Source organism: Acipenser ruthenus, chromosome 2 (assembly GCF_902713425.1).
Source record: "Acipenser ruthenus chromosome 2, fAciRut3.2 maternal haplotype, whole genome shotgun sequence".
NCBI lineage: Eukaryota > Metazoa > Chordata > Actinopteri > Acipenseriformes > Acipenseridae > Acipenser > Acipenser ruthenus.
In genome coordinates this window covers 17,410,591-17,438,065 of record NC_081190.1, presented here as the reverse complement: position 1 = coordinate 17,438,065, position 27,475 = coordinate 17,410,591, and the positions used below count along the sequence as shown (strand labels likewise).

At 36.3% G+C, this 27,475-nt stretch overlaps 2 protein-coding genes across 2 annotated transcripts; both read right to left on the bottom strand.

Moving 5' to 3' along the window:
• Nucleotides 1–1,944: 1,944 nt before the first annotated feature.
• LOC117425156 (serine/threonine-protein kinase PLK2-like) lies at nt 1,945–7,370 on the bottom strand. Its single transcript, XM_034041917.3, has 15 exons — nt 7,069–7,370; nt 6,576–6,683; nt 6,318–6,434; nt 5,929–6,058; nt 5,641–5,728; nt 5,429–5,524; nt 4,999–5,197; nt 4,755–4,902; nt 4,340–4,437; nt 4,029–4,158; nt 3,790–3,870; nt 3,418–3,577; nt 3,173–3,302; nt 2,943–3,053; nt 1,945–2,804 (listed from the first exon to the last, which is right to left on the bottom strand). The coding sequence occupies exons 1-15, from the start codon at nt 7,258–7,260 to the stop codon at nt 2,613–2,615; spliced, it is 1,980 nt and encodes a 659-aa protein (XP_033897808.2). The 5' UTR covers nt 7,261–7,370; the 3' UTR covers nt 1,945–2,612.
• Nucleotides 7,371–12,751: 5,381 nt separating this feature from the next.
• On the bottom strand, nt 12,752–24,871 carry LOC117399446 (ATP synthase subunit C lysine N-methyltransferase-like). Its single transcript, XM_033998606.3, has 7 exons — nt 24,833–24,871; nt 22,596–22,805; nt 21,846–21,950; nt 17,856–17,996; nt 17,161–17,211; nt 14,024–14,191; nt 12,752–13,058 (listed from the first exon to the last, which is right to left on the bottom strand). Exons 2-7 carry the CDS (start codon nt 22,764–22,766, stop codon nt 13,014–13,016), a joined length of 681 nt encoding a protein of 226 aa, XP_033854497.1. The 5' UTR covers nt 22,767–22,805; nt 24,833–24,871; the 3' UTR covers nt 12,752–13,013.
• Between the last annotated feature and the right edge of the window lie 2,604 nt (nt 24,872–27,475).

Genomic DNA, 27,475 nt, shown 5'->3' with positions numbered 1-27,475 from the left:
AAGCTGCCTGATGGCTCAGTGTTGGAAGACTATGAGGCCTAATCTATCTATGTGCTAATTCTGGTAGGAAGCACCACTGTCATCACTGTCATCTGTAAATGAACACAGTTCACACAGGAGGTTCTCTGCATGATAAAGGTCACAACTGACATCATCAAATATAGATGAGCTGAAGTCATTGTAATGCCCAATAGTGCTTTATTGTATTGGCTTGGGTGTGTACTGGTTGAACAGCTCTGTATTGGTATGTTCAGTATTGCAAAAATGTGGTTCCTTCAAGTTCAAGCAAACCTACTAACCTGCCGGCCTCTTAGCTAGTATTAAATAATCAATATGCCACGAGAATGCAATTACTATGGGGATTATATTGTATAGTACTATAAACGCTTTAAGTAATTTGGGGTCAAATTGGAAGGACAGACTACAGTACAGTGTGCATTTACCTTTTTTTCACATGTAAACTAGGTAGACTACATGACATTGTAATAATCTTGTGTATTGAATGAATTCAAAGTATAAACTGCCTTGAAACACAGCAATAAAACAATACATTAACATAAATGGTGAATTAGATGACACAGCAATACTCTCCAATGTGGATTAACATGTAACAGCTGTCTGTTCTACCTAAACCATCACACTAAGTGTTTATGATGGTAGTTTTTTTTCTAGCCTGAAAAAATTACTTGGAGGCGATCAATAGCCCATTAGAGTTGCTACAGAATGCACAGGAGGCAGTGTGGTCCAGTGGTTAAAGTCCAGGACTTGTAACCAGAAGGTCGCCGGTTCAAATCCCACCTCTGCCACTGACTGACTCACTGTGTGACCCTGAACAAGTCACTTAACCTGTTTGTGCTCCATCCTGCAGATGAGATGTTAAATCAGTGTCCTTTTGTAAGTGACTCTGCATATAATGCACAGTTCACAGCATACCTCTGTAAAGTGCTTTGTGATGGTGGTCGACTATGAAAATCACTAAAGATATTATTATTATCAGTGTATTTACTTCACTGTGCATCAAAACCTTAGTTGTGAAAGTTATTAATGAAAAAGTGTTTTTTTTTTTTTTGTTTTTTTTTAAATGAAAAAACACGATCTTTAACAATCAGTGTGAGTCATACAGCAGGCAGATTCTCCCTCTATAGTAGGTGAAGGCAGGCAACCCCTCCACGAAGCACATACACCATGAAACTAGAGACTTCCATCTTCAATATTCATTAAAACACATCAGTCTGCATGTCTGGCTAGCAATATCATATTTGTTGGCATATATTATATGTACAGTGGTTTGCAGAAGTATTCACCACCCTGCAAAGTTTTCACATTTTGTTAGCACCTCAGCATACTCCACGACGCTTTCAAATCAGACTTTACATGTAGAAGCTACACAAACTACACCATATATTACTACATATATGACTTTCATTAAAATATGTTTTGCTCCACATTTAGCCCTGGTTATCCACCAAATTATCTATATTAAGTGTGTTCTCAGCTTAGCAAAATGAATGTTCTAATCATTTGTTATAAGTCTCCTGTATGAAAGGGTGAATTAAAAGTCAGTGCAGCCATTGTGTATATATATATATATATAAACACACATTCCCCAGATATCCAAAACAATCAGATTTAAAACATAAAATCCAGCATTAATATGTCCTGCTACCAGTTGTTTTCTCAAACTGTCCTAATTCATCCATGCATCATTAACACACCCTAAAAAGAAGCCAGGCTGTGTAATTACAGAGAAGATATTGATGGAATGCGCTATGGGCAAATCGGTGTCTTAAAAAAAATTAAAAAAAGATATTAAGCAAAGAAAATAGGTTGTATAAGAATAACTTGGATAAAAACAATGTGATTTATGTAGTATATCAATAGGGGGAATGACACCAATTTCAATACTCATACCATTTACCTTTCATTAAAAACTCCACACAAAGATTTCATTTCATAGCCTTTAATAGCAATTTGGATAGACCCTCAGTCACAAAAGTATCAATTTTTCCAAATTCTTTTTATTGAATAAATAATAAATACCGCACATTGTCATAAGTTATTTTGTGATAATAAGGAATGCACTTGTCCAGCCACACAAGTGGAATAGCACTGTATTGGTTCCTTATTTTGTTGCCAGCTTTGTAAAGAATATGGCCATAGTTCACAGTTAGACAGCACAAAGCTGCAATTGTCAGAAAGCGTCCGCAATGTAGCCCTGGTTTTTAAAATGTCTTTCACATTCCCCGTTCAGGAATGTTTTCACAGTTTTAAGTCTTCTCTGTTTTGCTCCATTGAGAGCTACACATTATCACCCTGCTTTGTTGACTTTCAGATTGAATTCATTGCTGCATGTCCAGACAGAACACTGCATTCTGCAAGCCCACGTCCATTTCAACAAAGCAAGATTTATAAAATCTTTAACATCTGGTTCCAGCCCAGCACTCTCTCAGGGAGGATCACTTGAACTTTTCGTACCTCTGTCCCCAAATATCACTTCCAGTCCCCCTTGTCTTCAACATACTGATAACTCCACTACGACTTTGTGAAAAACCCTCTTTTTAGAAATCCATCCTTTCACTTTTTTTGAAAGCGTCCCCAATAACGTCCCATCCTCAGTTACACCTCTGCAGCAGCATGTTTAAGGCATATTCCATTCTGCTGCGCAGATCTGGCGAGCATCCAGACATCAGCAGTGTGGTCAAATGGAAAGTGGTGGAAACACGGTCCTCGTTGATGTAGGTAAGCAGGTATTCATCCTTCTGGTTGCAAATGATGATCTTAGTGTGATCGTGGTAAAAATTCACCTAGAAAAAAAAAATAATAATATCTTAAGCATCAGTTGCAATTGAGAAATACCAATTGTACCCAGACACATTCGTACTAGTGAAAATTATATATATGTTTTTTTTTTTTTTTACTGGCTCTCCAATGAAAATATTTACCTGGAACGTGCCATCATTAAAAAGCATCATTAATGCTCGATCCGACTTCAGCCATTGAAGAAGGTAAAGCCTGGGTTTGCGGGTATCTGTTACACTAGGCAAATCACCACCCTGTCAAACAAAAAGGGACACAATGCAATAAGTAAACATAATTCCAATGCAAGCCATTACAACAGCACAACAGAAAAACGCAGAATTGTATAAATAACCCTGAGGGACTGAGCACTTACATCCATTAAGTTCTCCTCCATGTAGTGTGCAAAGTATTTCAGAATGGTATTTTGGCTGATGAACTGTTCCGGTGCATCAACAGTAGAAAACACAGAGCACTGGCCAAGCTCAGCATAATAATGGATAGTCCTGAAAAAAACCAAAAACAAAATGGAGAAAACTCATTAGGAATGCAGCACAAATAGTCTGATGAAACACTCTGTGACTACATGCATTTTCACCATCCGATATTCAGTCTACTTACTTCTTATCTGATAACAGGCTCATGTGGGTTCCATTGTTAAAGAGAAGACCGACTGTGTGGTCTGAAAGCTGGTACCCAAAGCCGTATTTGTTGGAATAGTCAACCCACTTTGTCACCCACTGAAAAGTGCTATTCAAGTGTTCGTTTGGAATCGTATCAGCTGAAACAAACAAAAAAAACAGATTTAAAAATCAGTATCCTGCAAAAGATCAAGATGCCTTTTTGAAAGCAGACAGAAGTCAGCACCCCACAGTGTAATTTATCTGTACTCAGCCCTGCTGTTCCTTAAGAGTCGTTCTATGAAAACTGAAGGACCCACTTATGTAACACCGTCACAAGCCACACGGGCCAACTAAATATCAAGATTCTTACCTTCAGGCATGTTTTCAAGACAGCCCCTTAGAACTCTGGTAACAGTATCAGCAACACTGCCCATTGTACTGTCTTCAAGACCTACAAAACAGCACAAATGATTAGGATCAGTTCTTCACAAATGCTTTTTTTCTGTAAATTATGCTTTGGACTAAAAGAGTCTTTTAAAATAGCTTGCTAGTATCTCATCAGTTTTATTTACTTGTGCCGCTGTATTTGGACCGGATTCGTTTACTTACATTCACTGCTGCTGCTACAGCTTCCAAGTGTTCCCCTCACAATCATTCTTATTGTGTCTCGAATTTGCTGTTTATTTTCTTTCATCAATGCTGTCTGTTTACCGACTGGGGCAACAGGAGGTATGGTATCCTGCAGAGAACAAATACATAAAATGAGTAAATCAATTTACACAGTCAGACTGCATGGATGCTGTTATATTTCAAATCAAATCTGAAAAAAAAAATATATATATATATATTCAATTTAGCTGAATTTACTATGTATCCTTCAATAATCTATTAAACAGATTGATATTCGTCACACGACTCACCTCATGGGATTTGTGCTTGTGGGGTTGATGGCTGATGGAAGACTTCTTCAGTTCATGACGAAGCTTGTGTATTTCATCTTCTTCTTTGGTTAATTTATCTGTAAAAAAAAAATACACAAACCAAAAAAGTTAGTTTCTAGGCAAAACTACAGACAAGGATGTGTCATTAACAAACCCAGATTGAACTGTAAACTAGACAATGGAAAATCTCTATCTTATCTTGCTTAGTTCTATGGACTACCAAGCATCACACCACAGTCTAGGTCATGATTAACCACTGTGTCACTTAAGTATCCACTGCTAAGTATTGCCTTGTATGGATACACAATTTCATGTGGCACTTGCTTTCTAAACAAAGGGATTATATATCAACTCTTTGTTGCATTCTGTGGCAGACAGATAAAGAAATACTTACTTAGATTGTCATAGTACTTTGCTTTTTCTTTCTTCCCTCCAAACAGTGCTGCCGCAGCCTTCTTGAAGAAATTCTTCGCTGGGCTTGATAAGTGGAAGTCTGGAGCAGAGTGGCAACAGCTGGAAGACAGTCTTTCAGGTGTAAACCCCTGTAATATAAACATTGAAATGTGGTTATATTCCTGCAAAACACAGCCGCTGACAATGCTTGCATTTAACATCAACAGCCGAGCAGAGCAACGGACCTGTGTGAAAAACTCATGTCTCATGATGTCGTTCAGGCTGGGTCTGTCTTGTGGATTCTTGGACAGCATGCTTGCAATCAGCTGCTTGGCGGGAGGCATCAGGGAGGATGGCATTGTGTACCTGGCTTCTCTTATACATCTGTAGGTCTCCTTCAAATTTGTTGTCTCAAAGGGGGGCCTTCCAAGAAGCATTGTGTACCTGTAAATGATAAATATATAATTCTTTAATACTTCAGTATTGTTTTATTCTTTGCTTGCTAGCCTATGGATATTTGACAAGCAGCTCTTGTCTACTGCTTAGGTCTCCCGGATGCTAGACCTAACTAGCATTTCCTGGCAACTGGCTAGAACTGATTTATGAAGCGCAAAGAATTAAAAGAGAAAGCGACACACCAACAAAAAGCCAGCAATGAGATCCAAGTATACTTACATTACACAGCCCAGAGCCCAGACATCCGATTCACAGCCGTGCCCTTGTTTGTTAAGAACCTCAGGCGACAAGTAGTTTGGAGTTCCACAGATTGTTCTGACAAAAAAAAAAAGTTAAAAAAGTTAATAACCAGATTTGGAATTCCTTAAATGATTATCTTAATGAATCATAATGCATGTTATATGAAGAACAAAAGAAGAAAACACACACACCTTCTCCTGTTCTCAACTGGTTCCAATTTTGCAGCCAACCCAAAATCTCCAACTTTAAGATCCATGGATTCATTGATGAAAAAGTTACCTGTTAAAAGATCAGAATAAAATTAACACATTTTAAAATTCGATACACATGCACTATAAATTGCCATAAAAATGTACATTTACAGTACTGTTCAAGTTATCATAGGGTCATGTTTTTTTTAAAACGGTCTCTGCAATGCTTAAGAAATTGGTAGCTTTAAAATATTTAACAGATATATGTTATTCAGACGAAACACACACCTAATTTAAGGTCTCTGTGCAGGATGTCTTGCTCGTGCAGATTTTTCAGTCCGGAGACGATCTGTCTGAGGTAGTACCTCACTTCTGGTTCAGTCAGCACCTTTCGTGCTTTCAGTATGTGAGCCAAAGACTGCAATAGAGAGAAAAAAATAAACAAAAATCACTACGCGGAACAAAAAAGAATAACTTTTGCAAATATATATTTGTCATTAAAAATGGTTTGTGATGAAGTACATTGTAGCTAATAAAATACTCAGACATGATTAGACATGTTGTATTATGTAAATCAATCAATGGGGTACTTAGAGGAGTAATAGGTATCGTTTTGTTTATCATTTTGAGTACTCGTACATAGACATTTCTGTTAAGGACTAGGAGAAAAGCCTTACCCTTCTGCTGCAGTATTCCAGGAGGATGTAGATATTTTCTTTGTCCTCGAAGTGATGGTAGAAGTGAACGATATGTCTATGGTGCAGAGTTCTATGCAGCTCGATTTCTCTGTCAATCTAAAACGAAAAAAAAAAACCATATAAGCAAAATGCATTTGTAGATATATCAATGTTGAGGTTGAAGGTACGTGCAAATAAGCACAATGCTACAAAAATAAACAGATACATGCAAAAACAAAAACACATTAGTGCACATACCTTTTCCCTTTGGTGAGGTTTGGCTACCCGTGTGTGGGGGATTATTTTTGCAGCATACAGTTTGTTGGTGGTCAAGTCTGTCAATTCGTAACACTTTGCAAAGCCACCCTAAAATAAAACAATACAAAAAGAATCAATACCATACCATCACCCATAACTGTAATCCCTCAATCAACAGCACAGATTAAAACTTAGTTTTTTTTTTCCTTTCTTAATTTTAGCACTTCACATGGAAACTACCACAAACGACAAATTGAAGCCCAACAAAGTTGATAAAAAAGCAATACTCTTTCCAAGCTTGATTATATATATATATATATATATATATATATATATATATATATATATATATATATATATATATTTCTCCAGCAATATTTTCAATTCTTAAAATGTAGTTCCACAGTATCACTTATATTATTGAGTTTTTATCCGACTGGTTTTGCAAAACCGCGTAATTCTGCATATCCTTGTCAGGGATTGCGAGGTTTACCTTTCCCAAAACTTTGCCTCTGCAGTAACATTTCCCAGTCGTGGGGTCTGTTATGATCCGAGACATCTCGGGAGCTGTGTGTGTGTGGTCCACTGATTTCTTTCTTCGAAACTCGCTCGGTTTGTTGAGTGCCTGCTCACACATTTGATTGCTGCTTGTTGGCTGGTAAGAGATAGTCCGTATTATATCCATAACCAGACCTGTGACTCGATCTTCCTTTACATTTGGATACACGATGAAGACTGTCTTTTCATTTTATACCAAACTGTTCCGCCCACTACCACCGGCTCAGACGTCACAATACAAGATCTCCATAGAGACCTCCTCCATTTCTGATTGGCTCACACAACCCGAATAACCAGTCAATTATCTCTACCTGCTTTTCATGCGCACCGGAGAGTCACATAAAACAGGCGAATAAATTCGACAGTACAAATAGTATATTGGAGAAATGGAGTAACCAAACAATAAACATTCATATCGAAGCGACATATAGAGAATAAAGCATGGGGTAGTGTGTGATATGAGAACCCTCGGGGTTTATAGGATATCACACCCCTTGGGCGGGCATTACATTTTCATTTATCACACTATTCCATGCAGTATTTTTTATAATCTCTGGTGTTTTTTTTTTTTTTTTTTTTTTTTTTTTAATAGGTTATAAATATCACCTGAATGAGCCTATTCATAAATATGCTCACGAGTTATTATTTACAGGTAACATTATCATGTGAACACCGGTAAGGTAACAATTAATCAAGATGTGATGGTTTGTGATTTTAACCGATACAAAACCTTATTTAGCTTCATATTTGGTAATAATATTCAGATAAGGTTTGTTGAAAAAAAAAAATGTAAACACCTGTAGTCCAACAACAATACCTTCAGTTAAACCTTGTACATATAAATAATGCTGCTGTGCATGCAATCCTTCCACGTGTTTTGTACACATACCGCACACCCACTCCCACAACCGAACTCGACAAAGAGGAATCAAAGGGAGGTACATGGCGCCACCAAGTGGGCGATATTTCTCATATGTGCATTATATCGGTCTGTGTACTCCTTGTCTTCAAGTTTATGTACATCAAAAGTTTCAGTTAAAGCGCTCTGGTACCCTCTGGTGGTTACCATGCGCAAATACATTTGGAGTAGTGAAATTCTACAACGCCTGTCAATCTCCATCTAGCAATATGCCCCTATACAAGTTTACCATGGTTTATAACGAAATGTCAGATAAAGTAAGAAATATAAAACCAGAATGCAGATACTGTTGCACTAATGCAGTAACACACACCCAATTTAACTGGTGGCTTTAATGCTGAAGTCCTCAGTAAATACACATACAGTACATGCTGGGAAACAAAATGTAGTACATGTCGCCACCAAGTGGGGAATGTTTCACAAAGCACTTCATGCTACAGCAACGCACACATTCTGTTAAGGGAAACATGATCACAAGAACCAAACATAAAATAAAACAAATAACCTGACTATTATATTGAATGTAAAGTGGAACTTCCCCACAAATTATCTACACATTTGAATGTTAAAACATACATCTAGCCTTATTATTATTATTATTATTATTATTATTATTATTATTATTATTAGTAGTATTAGTAGTAGTAGTTGTAGTCAACCATCATCTGTTTTTTTTTGCCAAAATGTTTTTCTTCAATATGTGTTGAAAATGATTACCTCTTTTCTGGCTATTGACTTCATAATCTTTTACAAAGATTGTTTGTTAAACTACTAGAAAAGTGTATTTTGGTCATTGACATATGAATTAGTGGCTAATGCTCAGTAAATGCTTTTATTTAGTGTGTTTTCTTGAACTATCTTGTATTAGGTATAGGGTCACAGTTTGCACTTGTGTATTAAACAGATAACAGTGTGTGTGTCACAACAATGTGTGTGTGTCACAACATGTGTTACAAGTGGTTATCCTGTAAGGTTGGGCCACAGCAGCCTGCTATCTGCAGTGTCTCTGCTGCACAAAATCTGGTTACTAGACACAGATACAAGAGGGCTATCAGATGGTATAATGCACGTCACAGCAGGCATGTTACAGTAGCAGACAAGCAGCAGCGAGGCTCTTGCTGATAACACCTTATGAGCTGCAAGTGCTAATATACAATAGAGCCCCAACACTATAAGTAATACATATCCTGTGTGCACTGCTTTTTACTGGGTTGTTACACTGTCGCTGTCCTTTAGAGCAGGGGTTTCCAAACTGGGGGCTGGGGGGCTGCGAGATGGCACATACAAAAAACATACTTCCCAAATGACCCCGACAAAGCAATGTTCCTCAGACCATGGGATTAATGAATTTGCACATACACTGCTGTTAGGTGCTTAGTTATTTTGAATCGTACACTGACGTCAGACGATCCATATGTATTTTATGATTCGATTAACACAGATTATATGGATAATAAAGCAAAATAAATCAACGTATGGATCAACATGTGCTCTGTTTATTGCATGCATTTGTAGTTTCCTCAACCCCCCTTTTCTCTAAAAAAAGCCAATTGAATTGGCCCATAGAGACAATGTATAACAGTTCTAGTAAGAAAAGCCAAGAGGTGAAAGCAAGAATAAAAAAAAAACAACTGTAAATAGAAGCAACAATCATTCAACTATAAGATCAAAGCAAGCTAGTAAACAAAGCTTGCAAGTCTACTTTACTTCACAGCACAACTGGCCTGTTCTGAGTGCACTTGTCAGTAACCGTAGGCAGGATTATAAATAATTTTTTCAACAGTCCCCCAATCCCAGATATGCAATAGACTCAACCACAAATACCACAATGTCATATTATTAGGAAACCTATCAGAAACATCATCAAAACATTTTTGCAACTTTGGGAAAAATCAGTAAAATACTGCACACCTAATAGCAAAATACACACAAATTGCTACCGCATAGGTCCCGTTTCATCAACTGGGATGCTGGTCCAGACTGTTTGCTGTGGATCAGCGAGGCGTAGTGGACGGGCATTTGGACAATGATCAATAATCCAACCTAAATTATTAAAATTACATTTCAAATCAATAAAAGAAAAAGAAAAAAACAACACTGGTTAATTTAAAATGACATAAGTTTCAACTTGAATTAAGAACCCATCAATGAATGGAGTGTACATACACTCGTGTGTTTAGAATGACAAACCCGTTTTTTACATCTCCGAAACAGTGATCTTACATAGATTTATTTTGCGGGCTACACAATGATTGTTGGGGGTCTGGGGGCTTTAATGTCAACTTGCCGGTCTGACCTGCTAAATGCAGGTCCCTTGGGTGGTCTGCGTAGATGATGTTAGCACTGTACCTTCAATATATGTTGCATGTCTATGCTTTGCTGATCTGCTTAGGTTGTGTCTCAGTTAATGTTGGTTGGTTGGCCAAACATCAGCCCCCCAACCATGACGGTTAACCAACCATACCAACCTTATGCCAGTGATGGTCCAAGCATTGTGTGCCTGCATAATTCATTAATTCATTCTACACTGCTCATTTACATGCTTGAGAACAGTGGGCTTGGTTCCAAAAACTAATCTATTTATTTATTCTTCAGACACATATACAACACTTCCTGCAAATTATTCATTTAAGACTGCTGCCTCACACCACCAAGAAGTACAGGAAGTAACTGACCATCTTACAGAGAAACATGTTTTCCTGTTACTGCTTTTTCTCTTAAGAAGCAAGACAACAATCCGGTTAACTTCAAGGAAGGTAATTTTTCTATACCTTTTCTGACCTTTTGATATTTTATTATATTTTTTAACGATACCAGTACATTTAGTAATTAAAGTGTTATAGTTCTTTTAATAACAAAATATTTTGAACATGTAAATTTTAGTAACAAACCTTTCTTTACTTTTTGCAATGAACTATATATTTTTAAACCAGGGTAAAAAGAAAAGATTGCCAGTTAAAAAGCTGGGTTGTGTACACTTCACAGTAGGTCTGTCACTTACCTCGAATTATGGGGATAGACTGTACGGTACTGCCTCTGGCTTTCTTATAGCAAATGTGTTAAAATACCTAACACAAGTGGATTGGTTTTTCTGCTTAAGCAAAAGGAGACTATATCCCAGCGTTCCCCACTACTTTATAGTTTACTAAATAGGTTCACTAAAAAATTCTCTCTAAAATCCACCTTCGCTAATAAGAAACAAAACCCAAACAGAAATCATGAACAAGATTGGTACCGGTATGCTAAAAATACATCTCTGGAATGTAACATTGAGAATGCGTGAAATTGTGTGCCATTATAGTTTGAGTAATTTTACTTGAAGCTGTTGTTAATTGTGTAGAATTTTTATTGATTTATTTGTTTCATGATAGTACTCTACTTGGAATACAAATTTGATATGTTTTACAATATGTTAAATATATGTTACGTTTTTAAGAGCTTGTTTTTTTTGGGGTTTTTTTTTTAACAACTTAGTTTTGCCTGATTGAAAACCGTTTAATTATTGCTGGGCTTAAAAACTGTAACCTGTCCGGTGATTTGACAGGCGACATGTAAAATACAAACAAAAAAAAAAAAATAGGTAAAAGGGTAAAAAAAAAAAAAAAAAAGTAACACTAAAGAGAAGTAAATGTAAAACGAAGTCAAGTTGTTTCCGCTTGTGCCATTTATTGTGCAGTCATTATTTTCAAGACCCTCCCAGGACACTATTTTGTGAACAATCGCACATTTCCTTTTTAGCTCAAAGTTTAGCTTTTGTGTTTTATTCAATCAAATCATACAACTTTTTTCCTGTGGTGTACTTTCTGAATTATATATTGGTCGACATTTACAATATTTATCCGGGTCTGATCATTTTCATTTTTGTAAACCTGACCAATACTAAAAACTGTGGTATACTAAATACACAGACGAACCCTCACGAGACCAGCTTTATTTATATATTTTTTATACAATTATACTATATGTTTATTAAACTGTAAACATTTTACATTATAAATCAAAATATAATGTTTGAGTCTGAAAAAAAAGGTTTGTCTCAATATTACTGAATACTGAACTGAAATACCCCCCCCCCCCCAAAAAAAAGTGACTTTTAATTTGTACAGTCTAAAATCATCATTCAAGTTACTATAAAAGGGCCAATGGAAGGAAACACTTTATGCATAAATCTATGTCGATGTATGTTATTTTTTTGACATTTCAACTTACTGGTATCTCTATTGCCACACAGCACCACTGAAAAAGGGACACTGTGCCAGAGGGTCCTCCCAGGAATGATCTGCAGATATACATAAATGAATGAATGAACAGCTCCGTTTAAATTAGCCATTTATTTTGACCATGCTTTTTCTTTGTTTTTATAGAGAAGTGGTATTACAAGATCCTACACAAACCCTAGAAACCTCATTCCGGGGGACCCTTGAAGAGTGGAATGTGAAGGAAACCTCCATATTGGGATGTTCTTCCTCACATGAACTGTAACTTGTTTTATCCAAAGGCTCTAACAAGCTCTACAAACTTTGCAAAATTGCATTTGAACAAGGACAACATTTTAAATACTTCTTTGTAACAGTATTAATAAAATTAAAATAATTTACCAGCACTGAAAGACATACCAGAACAACCATCAAGGAAATCATGAACACCACTAAAACACCAGTGAGCACTATATCTGCGGCAAGCGAAAGCAAAACTAATTTGATAGCAGTCTATGTACCCATAATTGTTTCAATACTGCTAATTTGCAGCCTGGCCTTTTTCCTTTGGAAACGCAATTTTAGATGGATTCCCAGTGTGTTCCACAGTTCAAGGACCAGCATGGAAAACAATACCTACCAATCAACCACAGCTCAAAAGTACTTGTCGCAGGACACATCCGATGCTTCTTCCCTGGGAGCTTTTGGTGCTTACAACTCATCTCCAGCTAGTTTCCAGGCGACTAGTGTCATAACTCACAGACATTATGAAAATGTTACCATTGGGTTCCCCATCTCTACTGAACAGCCCTGTGAGCAGAAATCAACACAGTATACGCAGAGTGAAGCAGAATTTGTGCAGTGTGGAAATCCTATAGAGATCTACACGCAGGGTGATCCTGCTGAAACCAATTTCTTTATCTGCAGTCAACCTGATGATGACCCTATTTATGGAAATGAGGGATGTAGTATTTACTGTAACTACCAATACCCTGCTGCTGCTGCAGATGCTGATGAAGTTGACGATGGCAGGAAAGAGGATGACATTTACATTTGCCCTGATCAGAATGAACCTGATATTTATTGATGGCTGGTTATCAAAGACCACATTCTCGATATTAAACCCAATCCTAGTGCACAAATAGTTAACACAAGCGGTACTATATTTCAAAAGAGTTATAGGACAGGATAGATTTGCCTAGCTTCTAACAGAAACGAGAAATGAAACAACGGGCCATATGCACAAAGCTTTAAAACATGAATTATTGAGAATGCTTTCTATAAATAAAATAGTTTGATAATCATGAAAATGTTCTAGAGTGTTGTTAAAAGAGGAAGTTTCATGACTGTCAAGGTTTATAAATACTTTGAGTAACCACTCTTTAACTCATGAGTTACAGTCTGTGAATGAAGGAACGCAATCATTCACAGTCCAAATCAGCACAGTAACCGCTAGTTAAAATCCAACTGAAACATATAAAGCTATGGGCACAAATAGAATTGAATTTATTCTATTAGTGCCCATTAGACTGGACATAAATGATGAATTATTATGTATTTACAAGAGACAGTAACATTGCAACCTTGGGGTAAGAGAATACTTTTATTTAAGTCTTGATTACTTAATAATTCGAGAGTTGAATTAATGAAAAATAAGTGTGCATTAGTATATGACAACTTACAGTCTCATACAGTTGCTAAACATGATACAGTTTCCAGATGAGCTAATTGCCATTACACACTTCACTTTTCTGAATACATCCCTAAATCTTTACATTTTGTGTAGGGCGATTCCGGACACTCTGTACATCATATGCCCAAACCTGATCCAGCCCTGTGCCTTCAGAGCTTGTGGGTTTCCAGTGAGGGAAAGGGAAGCGACACACAATCACTCTGGCATCGTCTGGTAGCTCTGACACTAGCTTTACCTCCAGAGGTTCCATCTGTGAAAGAGAACCAGACATTTATCTGCAATTTATACAGATACTGTTATAAGATATAGGGATATACAGAGCAATAGATATACCATCTAAAGATGCAGGTGTTTAATTTATTGGTTTACTGTGATATAATTGTTACTATTGTTAAGATATTATTGCTCTTAAAACATGCATATTGCTATTACAATGCTGATAACCTCTTTATTTATTTATATAACAGAAAAACTGTATAGGCAAGCTGCCAAGACCAGAAAGGGGATAATGCACCCTCAATATACATAGCGACAACATGGCTGCTTTTAAACCTTGTAACCGCTAGTTCTAGAGAGCTGAGAACTGTTTTTTGTTTCACAATCACAGAGGTCATATTTAACTAACGACAACTTTGTTTCCTACTCATAGTAACCCTTCAATTGTATAGTCCCTTCAGGAACGGTCGGTCTCCAAATTATATATATATTTTAAGTACGATGATAACACATGTATTATTTGTGCCCTGGATTTTATCCAATTTTTATAATAAACACATTACAATTACTTCATTGTGGTTTTAGATTGATTTACATTATACAGTATATTAATATTTTCAGTGCCCAGCACAAGTGCACTGACCTCTCCATGTATCAATATGCTGGAAAAAAAAAATAAACCTTTTATCAGTGTTTAATGTTTTGGTTGTAAAAAATATCAAACAACAGAACACCAGGTGGGTAGGTCTGTATTTTACACAATTACGGGTAAATACAAATATTTAAGTACATATAAATATTTATAAATAAATAAATACATTCAGCTACATCACACCACAAAAGTAAAGCGACACATGCTGATCAGAGCAGAATTATTTTTAAAACAAACTCTGCACAACACAGTAACCCCTGGCCATTAGCATTTTGGATAGGAGGTGTTGCCTTTGCAGTACATTCTGGCTGACTGACCTTTACATTTGAAACTATCAAAAACCACAGCACTATATGTAAAGTGAAGTACTTAACATTTAATAACGTTATTTTTATCCATTGACTGTTCATGCTATTGGCACCGGTTAAAGTCAATTTAAAAAGCAGCAAGACAAACGATTCACTCGCATAAACGCACAGAACAAAAGTAAGGGCTTGATTACAATTATTCGCCATGTCCCTCTAAAGATGTTCTGGGTTGGGGTGTAGACCAGTCAAAATTGTATATAGTATGCATGTGCACAACCTAGCTAAACAGATGCATATGCAATGGCAAGAAAAAATATCTTCAAACCTCATCTAATTTGGCATCCTCCAGCAAACTTACTCACGTGATCTGTAACAATGAGTTCGATATTTTCAGTTTGTTTTTCACACTTTGCAGATCAGATCAGAAGATAAAAAGTCACATCGAAATTTGGACAGAATGTATACCACAATTGCAAGGCTAAACCGGTCATGACTAGACTGAGAGATACACAATTAAAAATAGTCATCAAGAGTGTCAACACACCTACTGGGTTCTTTTTAAATTGATATTAATAACGTCAACTGTTTAAATAACTTACCTGTAATTTTTCTTTTCATTGTTAACATCTTGACAGCTTTTTACACTTATAACTTTAAAGTATGTTTAAAAGCTCTTTTCAAAATGGCCTCTGTATGCACTGATAGTGTCAGGATTATTGCCCACATTGTCAAACAGGTAACACAGCAATAACGATACATGGTTTGGTACGGAACAGAAAAGACAGAGCACTACTTGTTAATTTTTTAACATTTTTTTTATCGATCTTCCTGCAGTGATTTAGAGCAGGGGTTCGTTCTGTCGTGAGTACAGGAAAGTAAGTACTGTATTACATTTGTTGAGTAGATCAGACAGATGCGCTGCCATTCTTTCAAGCTGGGCAATAAAATGAGTGATCCCACCTTGCATAGCTTTATTCAGCTTATTCATTTCACTGAATATGTCTATGAGTTAACCCAGTTTGTCATCTTTCAGCACTTCGGCAGGTTCAGGTTTCTTATCGGCTAAGAAAGTATATAACTCTTCCTTGAGATTAAATATACTGGTAAGCATTCTGCCTTGAGTAGCCATCTCACCTCTCTGTGGATGAGCAAGGAATGGTTCTCTGGGCCCACTTCCTCACAAAGTGCAGCAAAACACCTGGAGTTTGTTGCTCTGGATTTCATAAAAGTAACGAGTGTTACCGCTTTGTTAAGAACACTGTGAAGATTTGGTTCAATATCTTTCGCAGCAAGCACCTCTTGGTGATAAAAGCAATGTGTGCAAATAGCTTTAATTTTTTGCACGCCAGAATGCTTTCTGGGGCTGAGGCTCCATCAGTGCAGACTCCAATGCAATTAGTCCAGCTTATTTCTGCTGAAGTCATAAAATCATCTAAAAGTTTGAAAAATGCATAGCAATGCATTTCCTGAAAAGTACGGCAAACACGTTGTGAGGAAAACTGTCATGACTTGTGCATGTGTAAATGTTAAATGTTAACAATAAAAAGAAAAATGACAGGTAAGTTATTTAAACAGATGTAGCAACACGTGGCGATGCTACTTACTCTTTAAGATGACATTATTAACTCTGAGATAACATCACTTCATCTACTTCTGTTTTTTATATGCCTTCTTTTTTGCTCCACAGCTTGTGGTTTTGGCAAGAAAGATATTTTTTTAAGGCTGTTCTTCAGCTAAGTATGCAAAATTATCACAAGCAAGTTTCAAGATAATAATACTATGCAGTACACTATTATGTCTGAACAATGTACTAAGCATATAAACTGATACTGTACAGAACATTAAGTAGTGTTTGAGCCCAAGTTTGAATTCACAGGTAAATCATTATCACATACTAAAGTCTTCACTACAGTCCCATCAAAAGTATGGTAGTTCACCTTTTTTTCATATTCATAAAGCACTATGACAGTAAATGCTTTGCTGTTCCATGTTGTTACTATTTAGCTAATGTTTTATAAATATAGTCCACAACATGTAACTTACCGTACTTGGCGATAGAAAAGCTGTCACATTATTGTATCTTGACAGATCTGTCTACGAGGACAAGAAAAGTTCAGTTTATATGGTGTAATAAATGATTGTGATATTTGAGGTTCTACACATTGCACGTGGGAGTGCTTCAGGTGCTTTTTGGGGGTACAGGAGTAATACTGGTGATTTCTTTGTTAGGTTGTCAACAAAGTTACCAAGTATGATTAGTGTGTTAGGGACTAAAATAAGAGCCAGATTAAAACCAAACTTGTTCAAACCCAGGCCTTCAGAGGTGAAATGCACCCCCCTAGTCTATTCATTAACCACATGTTGCATTACTTTTACTCTTTGGTCACATGTGATTTCCTGTTGGTTGTGTGTTTGTTAGTTAATGTTATCCACCATCTTCAATACCAATTTGGTACAGTACTGGGGCATCATACTAGTAATTCAGGAACAATTTCAAATCTTGATTTTGAGCTAGTTCTTAAAGAACGGTAAATCACAGGTAAGTATGGCAATGTATGGTAAAAAAACAAACAAACATGGTAATATACCAGCAGGTGAATGTGCAGTATAAGCAAGGGAAAGGCGCAACAAATTAGCATGCAAATTAACTATGATAAGGGGAGAATTTAAATAACTGGCAGGACTTTATAATTCAATTACAAATATGAATAAAAAACTCCAGTTAGTATAATCAGTACCCTCCAGAAGTCCTTGTTTACAAAGTTGGCCTCACTAGATGGAATTCTCTTCCACCTCGCTTGAATTCTGGCATAGGCTAAGAGAACAGAGTTTATCTCAAAGCCTGTACTTTGAAACCCCATGGACGCGGCATTAATGACCTAGCAAAAAAAGAAACAACATACCACAAAATCAGAAATTATACTGTTGCATATATTTAATGGAGACTCGTAGTATGAAGTCCACCTTGTAATGAGTGAGCACTGTAACCTGCTTTTATTTTGATAGAACAGAAATTCCAAGTATACTTGAGAATTACAAAAACACTTATTTTAGCTGTGTCTATAAATACACAAATACAACATGCTGTACCCATTAAGGCCATGTAGATTATATTTATTTCTATAAAATACTACAGGCAGGAGTAAGGTAGAGGTATTTGTCTATGTAAATTTCAATTCTGTAAGAAAAGTACTGTATCATGGAATAATTTTGAGAAAGCACACTGGTATAACCTGATGGTGTCTGAACTTCAACCCTTTTAGTTTAAACAGTATCATTTTTTATCAATGAACCAGACTTGTAGTCAAGTCCTCAAACCTCGAGTCTGAGTCCCGAGTCCCGAGTCATCAGGGCACAAGTCAGAGTCGCTATCATTCGAGTCCAAGTCCGAGTCACGAGTCCTTGACTTCGAGTCTTGAGTCCGTGTCTGAGTCCTTGAAACAAACTCAAATCAATTTTCTTTAAACTAGTGGTAATAGTGGGGGACCAGTTTACCTAACGGACACTGTCTGATAAAAATGCACAAATAATACAAAAATAAAAATACAAAAAAATTATTTCAATTTATTTCTAGCTAGATTATTCTATTTTCATGCCTTTTTCAACTTGTCTGTCACTATCTTCTTTTCTTTTGGAACTGGAATACTGTTTGAATGTACCTGAAGTTTATAGATAAACTTCAAGTTCAAGTTTGTGGATGTTGTTTTTCACTTTGTGTCAAAATGTGGTACATTGTCAGAATGTGGTACACATACCAAAACGTGACCCGTGTAATGTCAGAAAGTGGTACGTAGTCAGATTTTGGTACAGGTGCAATCAATTGCAATCTGATGGGTGTTTTCCTGTTGTCAAACAGAGGTACATTTACCATTCATTATACATTCTTTTTTTGCAAACAAACTGGAAACAGACAATCAATTTCTCTAAAAAGAAAAAAACAATTCACGAGAATTCCACCACAAAGTAAAAAAAAAATGTACAAGACCCAATGCATTGCATATGATAAATATTCACCTACTATGTTCTTAATGGTGGGAAAATGTGATAAATTATATTAAAAACTACGTAAGACTGGAAAATATGATACATTCAATAAAAAAGATGTAAAAGTACTATTTTTATTATTTGTTTTGCAAAACAGTAACGTTATGTTTCACTTTCATTGCATTTGCACTTTTATTAAGTCTGTAATACAATGATGCATTTACAAGATTGTGCTTCACTTCATTTGATTTCAGATAATGTATTTTTTCTTTTCTTTTACACAAAAACATATTTCAGCAAGGAGAATCCGCCATGAATGAAAGGCAATGAATGAATGATGATGATTACAATTGCGGATGATTTATGAACTGTGAAGGGCACTCAGGGCCCGATGACTGTGGTGGGCACGCAGGGCCCGAGTGAAAGATAAATTTGGCCGGAGGCCTCGTCCGTGGGTGCCCGACAGCTACCTGCGCGAGGCCGGCTGGAAATACATGAACCATTACATGCATCCCAGTGCCGCAGATAGGAAATGGCTAAGAGCCACCTCACCCCAGGACGAGGCACGCTGCGAGGTGGTGGCTGGGGAGGAAGGAGGCCGAAACAAAAAGCGACATGAAAGAATAACACACTGAGCTTTTATGAACTTGCTGATGATGTATTGGCTAGGGGCGGATTCTCCTTTGCAGAAAAGCAATCAAGTTTACAAATTTATGTATTTCCCCTTTGTGTAGGTTCATAATGGAAAAAAAGATTTCTAAGTTGACGCTGCAATTTTGGTAAATTAAGTGGTATTAAGTTATAAGTCGTTCTTTTTTTTGCTATCAATCAGTCCTTCTGTGATATCAGTCTGATATATCTGCCTGTTTGACGGTCTGCAATTTTCGACTTGAGACTTTACTACCTAGGTTTACACTGAATTTGCCAGATGACTTTGTTGACGTTTCTTGCAAACAGTGATGGTGTGTGCTGGGAACAAGTGGAGATTAAAAGTAAAGCACAGAATATTTAATCACACAGCGACTTTCTGACATGAATTAAGAAGCTCTAAAAGTATGATTATAATTTATATGATTATACATTTTTTCATTCGTTTTTGTTTTCAGTAAACTCATTTAAGTTGACCAATGTTCTACTGTTTTCAGTGCAAACAAATACATTATATTCCAGGAGATTCAGGGAGCTCAAAAAAACTTAGAAAACGGTTTAAAGTAATAAAGAGAAAGGCTTGTTAAAAGCCAAATAATTACTTACTTGTTTACATTATGTATTCCTTATAAAACTTAATGCAAAAGAGGAAAAAAAAAACTTGGTCTGTGATGGTTTGAGTTGGATTTGTGTGGTCATGTGTTTATGCAACAACCCTTCGCTTCCAATTTCTCATTCTTACTATGATTGGCTGCAAAGACAACAGGGCTAACCAGTGATTGGATGTTTTGTTGGGTGGGTTTTTATTGTGCAGTTTCCTAGTAACTGTAATATTATTTGTGTAATAGAAAATAAAAAAGGACTCGTTGTTAATATCTCCGAGTCACGGAGCCCAAATGTTCGAGTCCAAGTCGCACAAGGTCGAGCCCGAGTCTTTTGCGGCCGTGACTCGAGTCCGAGTCCGAGTCATGAAAAATGCGACTTGAGTCCGAGTTCCACACTAAAGTCCTACAAGTCTGCAATGAACCCTACAATTTGACAAGTGTTTCTGGTGTAATTAATTTTTTAAACAAAAGAAAAAATAAAGTAAAATTTTCACCAAAAAGAGTCAAAATCATCTTTTTGCCTCCTAAAGTTTTCAAATATATTGCGTACCCTAGTCTTTGATTATATTTTAGCAGCTCTTCTCCAAAGACAAAATTGTTCACTTAAAGAAATATGCTGGGCTTAGCTTTATGCTCTATTGAGTTGCCATTTCTGGAAAGAGGTACATGGAAAACATATCTAGTCAGTAATGAGTAATTGCTTTAATAAATACAGTACATTTGCTGCTGGTATTCTTCAGTCTTGTTCTCTAAAAACTACAAATCACCTGAACTTTTTTTTAATACTATAAATTGGATGTCCTTATAAATCATCACATAACTGTTTCATCCTATAAATTGGATGGTCTTATACCAACACCAAGAACTCATATTTGTGGAAAAAACTGTTTGCTGGTGCGTTTGCTATACTCTGAAAAAATATATTTATTTTGTACATAGTTCACTGTGGTATAAGATCATCTAATTCAATATAATATACAATATACATATCTGAATGCAAATAACTTGTCACTAGAACACACATTCAGTATATTTCTGTTAATGATGCAAGACCAGTGAGTTTGGAATTCTGTATGTGTGTACGGCACGACATACTGAATTAGACCCCTTTTTGTTCAGGCATGTTGATTTACCTCACATCTAAAAACACACCCGAGGGAGCACAGTAGGTATTAAACAGTTACAGGTCTGAAAGCAATATTCTGGCAGGCTGGAGTTCTAAACAGATGAAGTGTTCTCTTTTGTATCCATGTTTTGTAACAGTAAAAAAAAAATATGTGTGCATCTGCTTTGGGCTTCAATAACACTGACAAGCAGTGCAGTGACCACTTGCTCGATATTAAAATGTTGTGGGTTTTTTAAGCTCACAGACGTTCAGGAACCACAGACATAATTTGGCAATCACTTATCTCTGTGAAGTATATTATTGCATAGACATTAAGTTTGCATTAAAACCAAAGAGGAGTGCTATTGTCTGGTGTAAGGACTTACCAGCCTTCCATCCCCAGATCCAAGATCAGCCAGCCTTCCTTTGCGTCCCTCCAGAAGTTTCATTACATTCCGTGTCTGTACCTTACTTGAAGGTACAAATGGTACCTATACAGCATTGACAGTTTTAAGTAATTTATCTTTTAAATCAAATAGCAACCTATTACCTGGTGATTATTTATTCTTTACCCAATTACAAGTACAAAACAATGTGTATGCTTACCAACATCCCTAAGCATGAACTACATGCAGCGATCTGTCTTACCAACAGAAGAATTGATAAGAATACCCAGGCTGACCTCTATGGCTGACCTCTTTGTTATGATATCTTCAACAGCTTACCACAGTCAATTACATTAATGAATTACAGGAAGAAAATCGTATTGACTAGTAAAAATGGCTGGAATCCCGACTAATCCTGTCAAATGTTTTTGGCAGACAAAATGGTTGAACATACTTTAATTAAACATTTGTATTATTTTTCTTTAGTAAAAGGGGCCTTGGTCCTGATATCTATACTACAGTCACAGTTTTGGTAGTCAGTCACTTAGCTGGCATGAAATAGCACAGTGGGGAGCTATAATCGTAACGTAAAGAATCGTAATGTAGAAAACCACACCTTATAGAATACAGACGACTGCTTTTATCTATGGTAGTCACAATGGCAGGTTTTACCAATACAAAATAAAGTACAGTTTAAAATGTTATATTAGATTAGACTACTCCAACAGTACAATACTAAGATCTGAGTACCTTTAACTTAAATGGCACTTTCCGGAATCCAGGTAATGCAAACATTGCCCATAATCCATAGACACTAGTAAGTGTTCCACCTATTAACATGTTCAAGCGGGGATTTGGCTCATGACTCAGTAAAAACCTTGTGGGCTCGTCCAGAAGAAGCATCTCTATACCATCCTCCATAATACTCCACAAAGTTGGTTCACTGTCAGTCTACCAAAACTTAAAAAAAAAAAAAGAAACCTGTTAATACATTTTTTATTTTTTACTTAGTGTGCCCCCAATTTTCTCCCCAATTTGAAATGTCCAATTATTTTTTCCCCTCACTGCAGCAATTCCTCACACAGCTCAGGCGATCCGAAGGTTCAGTGGCGTCTTCAGATCCCACGACCGAGCCAGCTTCCCCTTTTACACCCAGGAACTCGAGAGCGGATGTCAGCAAGCTAGCCGGTGTCCGCTCTGAGCTCACTGGGTGCCTGATCAAAAGGGTTCGTTGTACCACGATGAGGAGAAGCAGTCCCTGACATTTTTGCCTCCCTAACCCACAGGCCCGCCTAAGCCACTGCGACACTCCAGAATCTCCAGCGAAGACCAGTGACAAACCTGCAGTGTATGACTCACCCTGCACACCACGTGGCTGTGCTTTTACCAGGTGAGCCACTCGGGTACCCCTATACATTTTTAAACGTAAATAAACATATATTTACTGTATGTTTACAGCTTTGTTTTTTTTGTTTTTTTTAATCTTAACATTTTAGAATTTGAATATTTATGTAGTATGGATTTATGCAAACGTCTATTTAGATTGTGACTACAGTATTATTTATTTGATTATTAATAATATAAAAACATTATTATTTATTCAATAACCGCACGAATGAGGCTAAACAAAAGCACTTTTTACCCTCATAATAAACAAACCAAATTATCTGTTCATAATGGAAACATACTTCATAATCAGGCTCATCATAGGAATTTCTTTCTTGTTGCAAAAGCCTGGGCCTTTATTTTGAGTACCGACTTTATAGTATGACACGGAACCTTTACATTTGTATTATGTGTAACAGTTGAAATATTCACTTTAGCACACATGGCTCAGCATTTGCTACTAGTTGTCCTCAAACATACAGATGTGGTCAGCAAACTTACTGCACAGATCTTCTTGAAAGAAGAATCAGTCAGCATGTGCTGTTTGCAGAAACAGTGTTTTTTTTTAATTATTATTATTATTTTTATTGTCAAGCAAAGCATTATACACACAACCTTATTTACACAATGGTCCCCACAAGTACTTGCGTTTATTTCAATGTTATTCAACTAATTAGCATGCAATACAATGTTGAAACATCAATCCAACCAAGGAGGTATTGAGCTGTTGAAACTGGTCTGTTGAAAAGTGTAGCAAAATATAGATCTGAACAAAAAGGGTGTGAATGTGATGACAAGCTGTCAAATCCTTTGATAAATCCAAATAATACTTAATTAAAAAAAAAAAAAAAAGGTAAGCTTAAACGGTCAGTAATTATTTCTTTACACAATGTTATTTGTTCAATTTTATTTTGTAATGGTAAGGAATATGTACAAAAAAAAAAAAAAAAAAAAAAAAAACTTTTAGCCTCAGTTGAACTGAGCCCTAGCTTCCCAAATCAATAATGCTGTAGTTTTTAATTACAAAAAAATATAGTAATTGTACCGTACAGTAAACAACATCTACGCCAGGTGTCGCTGTATCCCTGTCATTCAACAGCATTTTCAAGAATGCGAGGCTGACGTTTACTTAAACAACATGCAGTTGTTGAAGCTGACACCGTGGGATCCTTCAAGAAGCTGCTTGATGAGATTCTGAGATCAATAAGCTACTAACAACCAAACGAGCAAGATAGGCCGAATGGCCTCCTCTCCTTTGTAAACTTTTTTATGTTCTTCTTATGTTCTTAGGTTAAAAACTGCAACTCAAAACGAAAAAGAATTTTAAAATACCATGAGATTCTGGGAGAAAAAAAAAACGTTTTAGAGAAATACTAGTAACTTTTTTGTTTCTATATTCATATAAACCGTAGCTGTACTAGCCCAACATTAAAAATAAACGTTATTTTTTCCTTGGATTTTTCAGTATGTTTTTCAAAAATATGTCCACAGGCGAGTTGTTGTTTTGCTGTTTTTCAAATATATTAATGAAAAATGTAAAATCACTACAGTCTTACAGTTAACCCTCGCTTTTCACGTACTGTAAACCAAAAACAACCCACCTGAGCTTTGTCCGACTCAAATCTCTGTCTGACCCGCCGGAAATGACATCTGAATCATTAATCAAGTCCCGCCCAGTGCTTGGCTACAATACAGTACAAGCCATTTCTTTGGCAGTCAGTTGAACAATGTAAATATAGACAAAAGTATAAGTTTACGATTAATTAAGGCCACTGCTTTTCACAATATGTTGCACATACGGTATCTGTGGGTTTGACTGCCATGACCTGACTGAGACCACATTGTAAACTTAGGGATTTTCTAACTATGTCATTGAATGTTGTGTTCTGTTTGTATTCTCAGAAAAGCAGGAGGAGTCTGCATTGGTTTGGCTAATGCAGTCCTACCAACATAGTGGAATATTTAGTACTAAAATATTCTAAAATGTGCTGAAAATGTACATCAGTATTATATTTTTCATCTGATTAGAAATCAGGTTAATTTGTAAATTATCCAAGTAGGGTGAAACTGTACTGTACTGCATCAACCAGCCTACAGTGTTTAAGTTAGGGTACATCTTAAATTCACAATCCTCTACAGTCATCATATCCTGCAAGAAACGTCCTTTTTTACTTCTTCTAAATATCTAATGAAGGGTCTTTGGAAGGGATTGAGATGAAGTTAGGCACGGTCACTGCTATCCATTAGATTTGAGGATAGGAATCTAGCCAGTAACAAACCAGGCTGAAGGTTCTTACTTACACAATCTTGATCTCGGTTGTTTTATAGATTGTTTTTGTCCTTTCTGATTAAATCAAGAACATGAATGTTATTCTGTTACATGTCAGACAGCCTAATCCCCACAGCTAAATACAATTTAAACACATGAAACTTTAATGAGGCACATATCATTTAATCTCTTCATTTCCCAGTAGAATAAGATTGTGCATCTTATTTGCTGGTACTGGGAACTGCAGCTGGATTTGAGCTGGTGGATATTTAATGACCTTTCCCAGTCAATGATGGAGGTACAAGGAGGGCCTTACAACAGAAGCAGAAAAAAAAGATTTGGCAGAGAAATTAGATTACAGTATGTAACTTTTTTTTACAGAATATTAAAGAGTAGACTGATGCAGCCATAAAAGCATTACCTGTATTTATTGCAATACCTGTTCCAAATGATAAAAGAAAATAAGAAGTTTTTTTTGCCTCATTACCTGATTATGTTATACTTTATATTCATAATTATAATTTATTTTAGGCAAACAAGATAGTTTCCATTATTTATAATATACCATAACACTGCAAACAGCAGGGCATTAAATTGGATGAGAGATAGTGGCATTTATATCTTTCAAAATATTGGACAGGCTAAATTAACATGCACAAGCCCACCTGGGGAGTGGCCTAACCGCAGTTCTTTACTGTACATGCTTCAGACCCCCTAGTTAAAGAGGCAATTGGTCTTAAGTAGATGGATACCAGTTTGCAACCAATATCTGTCCAGGGGACCACTGTCTGTCTTTCAGCACACATTTGTTGCATGGACATTATTAGGGTTTATGATGTTTGGTTTTAAATGATAAACACTGGGGAAAAAAAGACATGGAACCAGTGTTTGGAGACTACTGGTTCATGGTGCAGTTTACTGTATTTTGTAGCAATAGAGGTGTACAGTATGCACTGTGATTCACATATGTGCTGTTATTAGATTTCAGCAGTTATCATGATCTAAAAACATCAAAACTCCAGAATAAGTATTAATTAAGATATGGAACAAGTTGATGTGTACACATACTACTTTAATCCTTTATCATATTGGGGACATCTGGTCTGTGTGTTTCTTTTGTGCTGCAGGTTTTCAAATAATAATTACAACGCCATGAACTCCTGTATTAAAATGTCACATTGAATGCAAACTAAAATGTGAATGGAAAATCAGTAAAAGTAGGCTTGCATGTACTGTACAGAAGAAATGACAGGGGAGATTAAAGAAACAGCTTGCACAGCCTGTCTGATCTCAGTGATGATATTGAGAAGGTTGCCACTTTGAAATTCAAATGACATCATAAACAGCAGGTCTGTTGTATGAGGCTGGGAATACCAATCAGTTGTAGTGAAGCTAATAACACAGATGACATGCAGTATAATGGATGTATGACCATAAAATACTGCGGAGTAATTCAATTTGGGTATTTGGATTTACTGAAAGACCTTGGTCAAGCAACTGGGGATTTTCTATCAAGCCTTGCTAGATTTATATATGATACTTACGTTATTTTTATTTACCCGATTTAGTGATTTTCAGTATTATATATCAGTAAACCAAAATGTGACTGAAAACTGTATTTACACCGGTGCAGTGACATAAACAGAATACCAGATCATAGTCCTCTCAAATCAACATTAATAAACATGCAGGGGAAACAGTGATACACCAACATAAGGCTCCATGAATACAATTAATACCTCTGGTGTAAAATATTCCATGCTGCCGTCTGTATTTGGCTCATGTTAAAAAAAAAAATAATAATAATAATTGTTCGTCTAAAAAAAAAAAAATCTACAAAAAATGAAACCGATGTATTAAAAAAATAAAATACATTCAGTGCAGATTTGCTGTTACATAATTCAACATTATGAGTATGCTTTCTTAATGTTAATACATTGTGAAGGCCCTCAGTTTGAATCACAGAGCCAACATT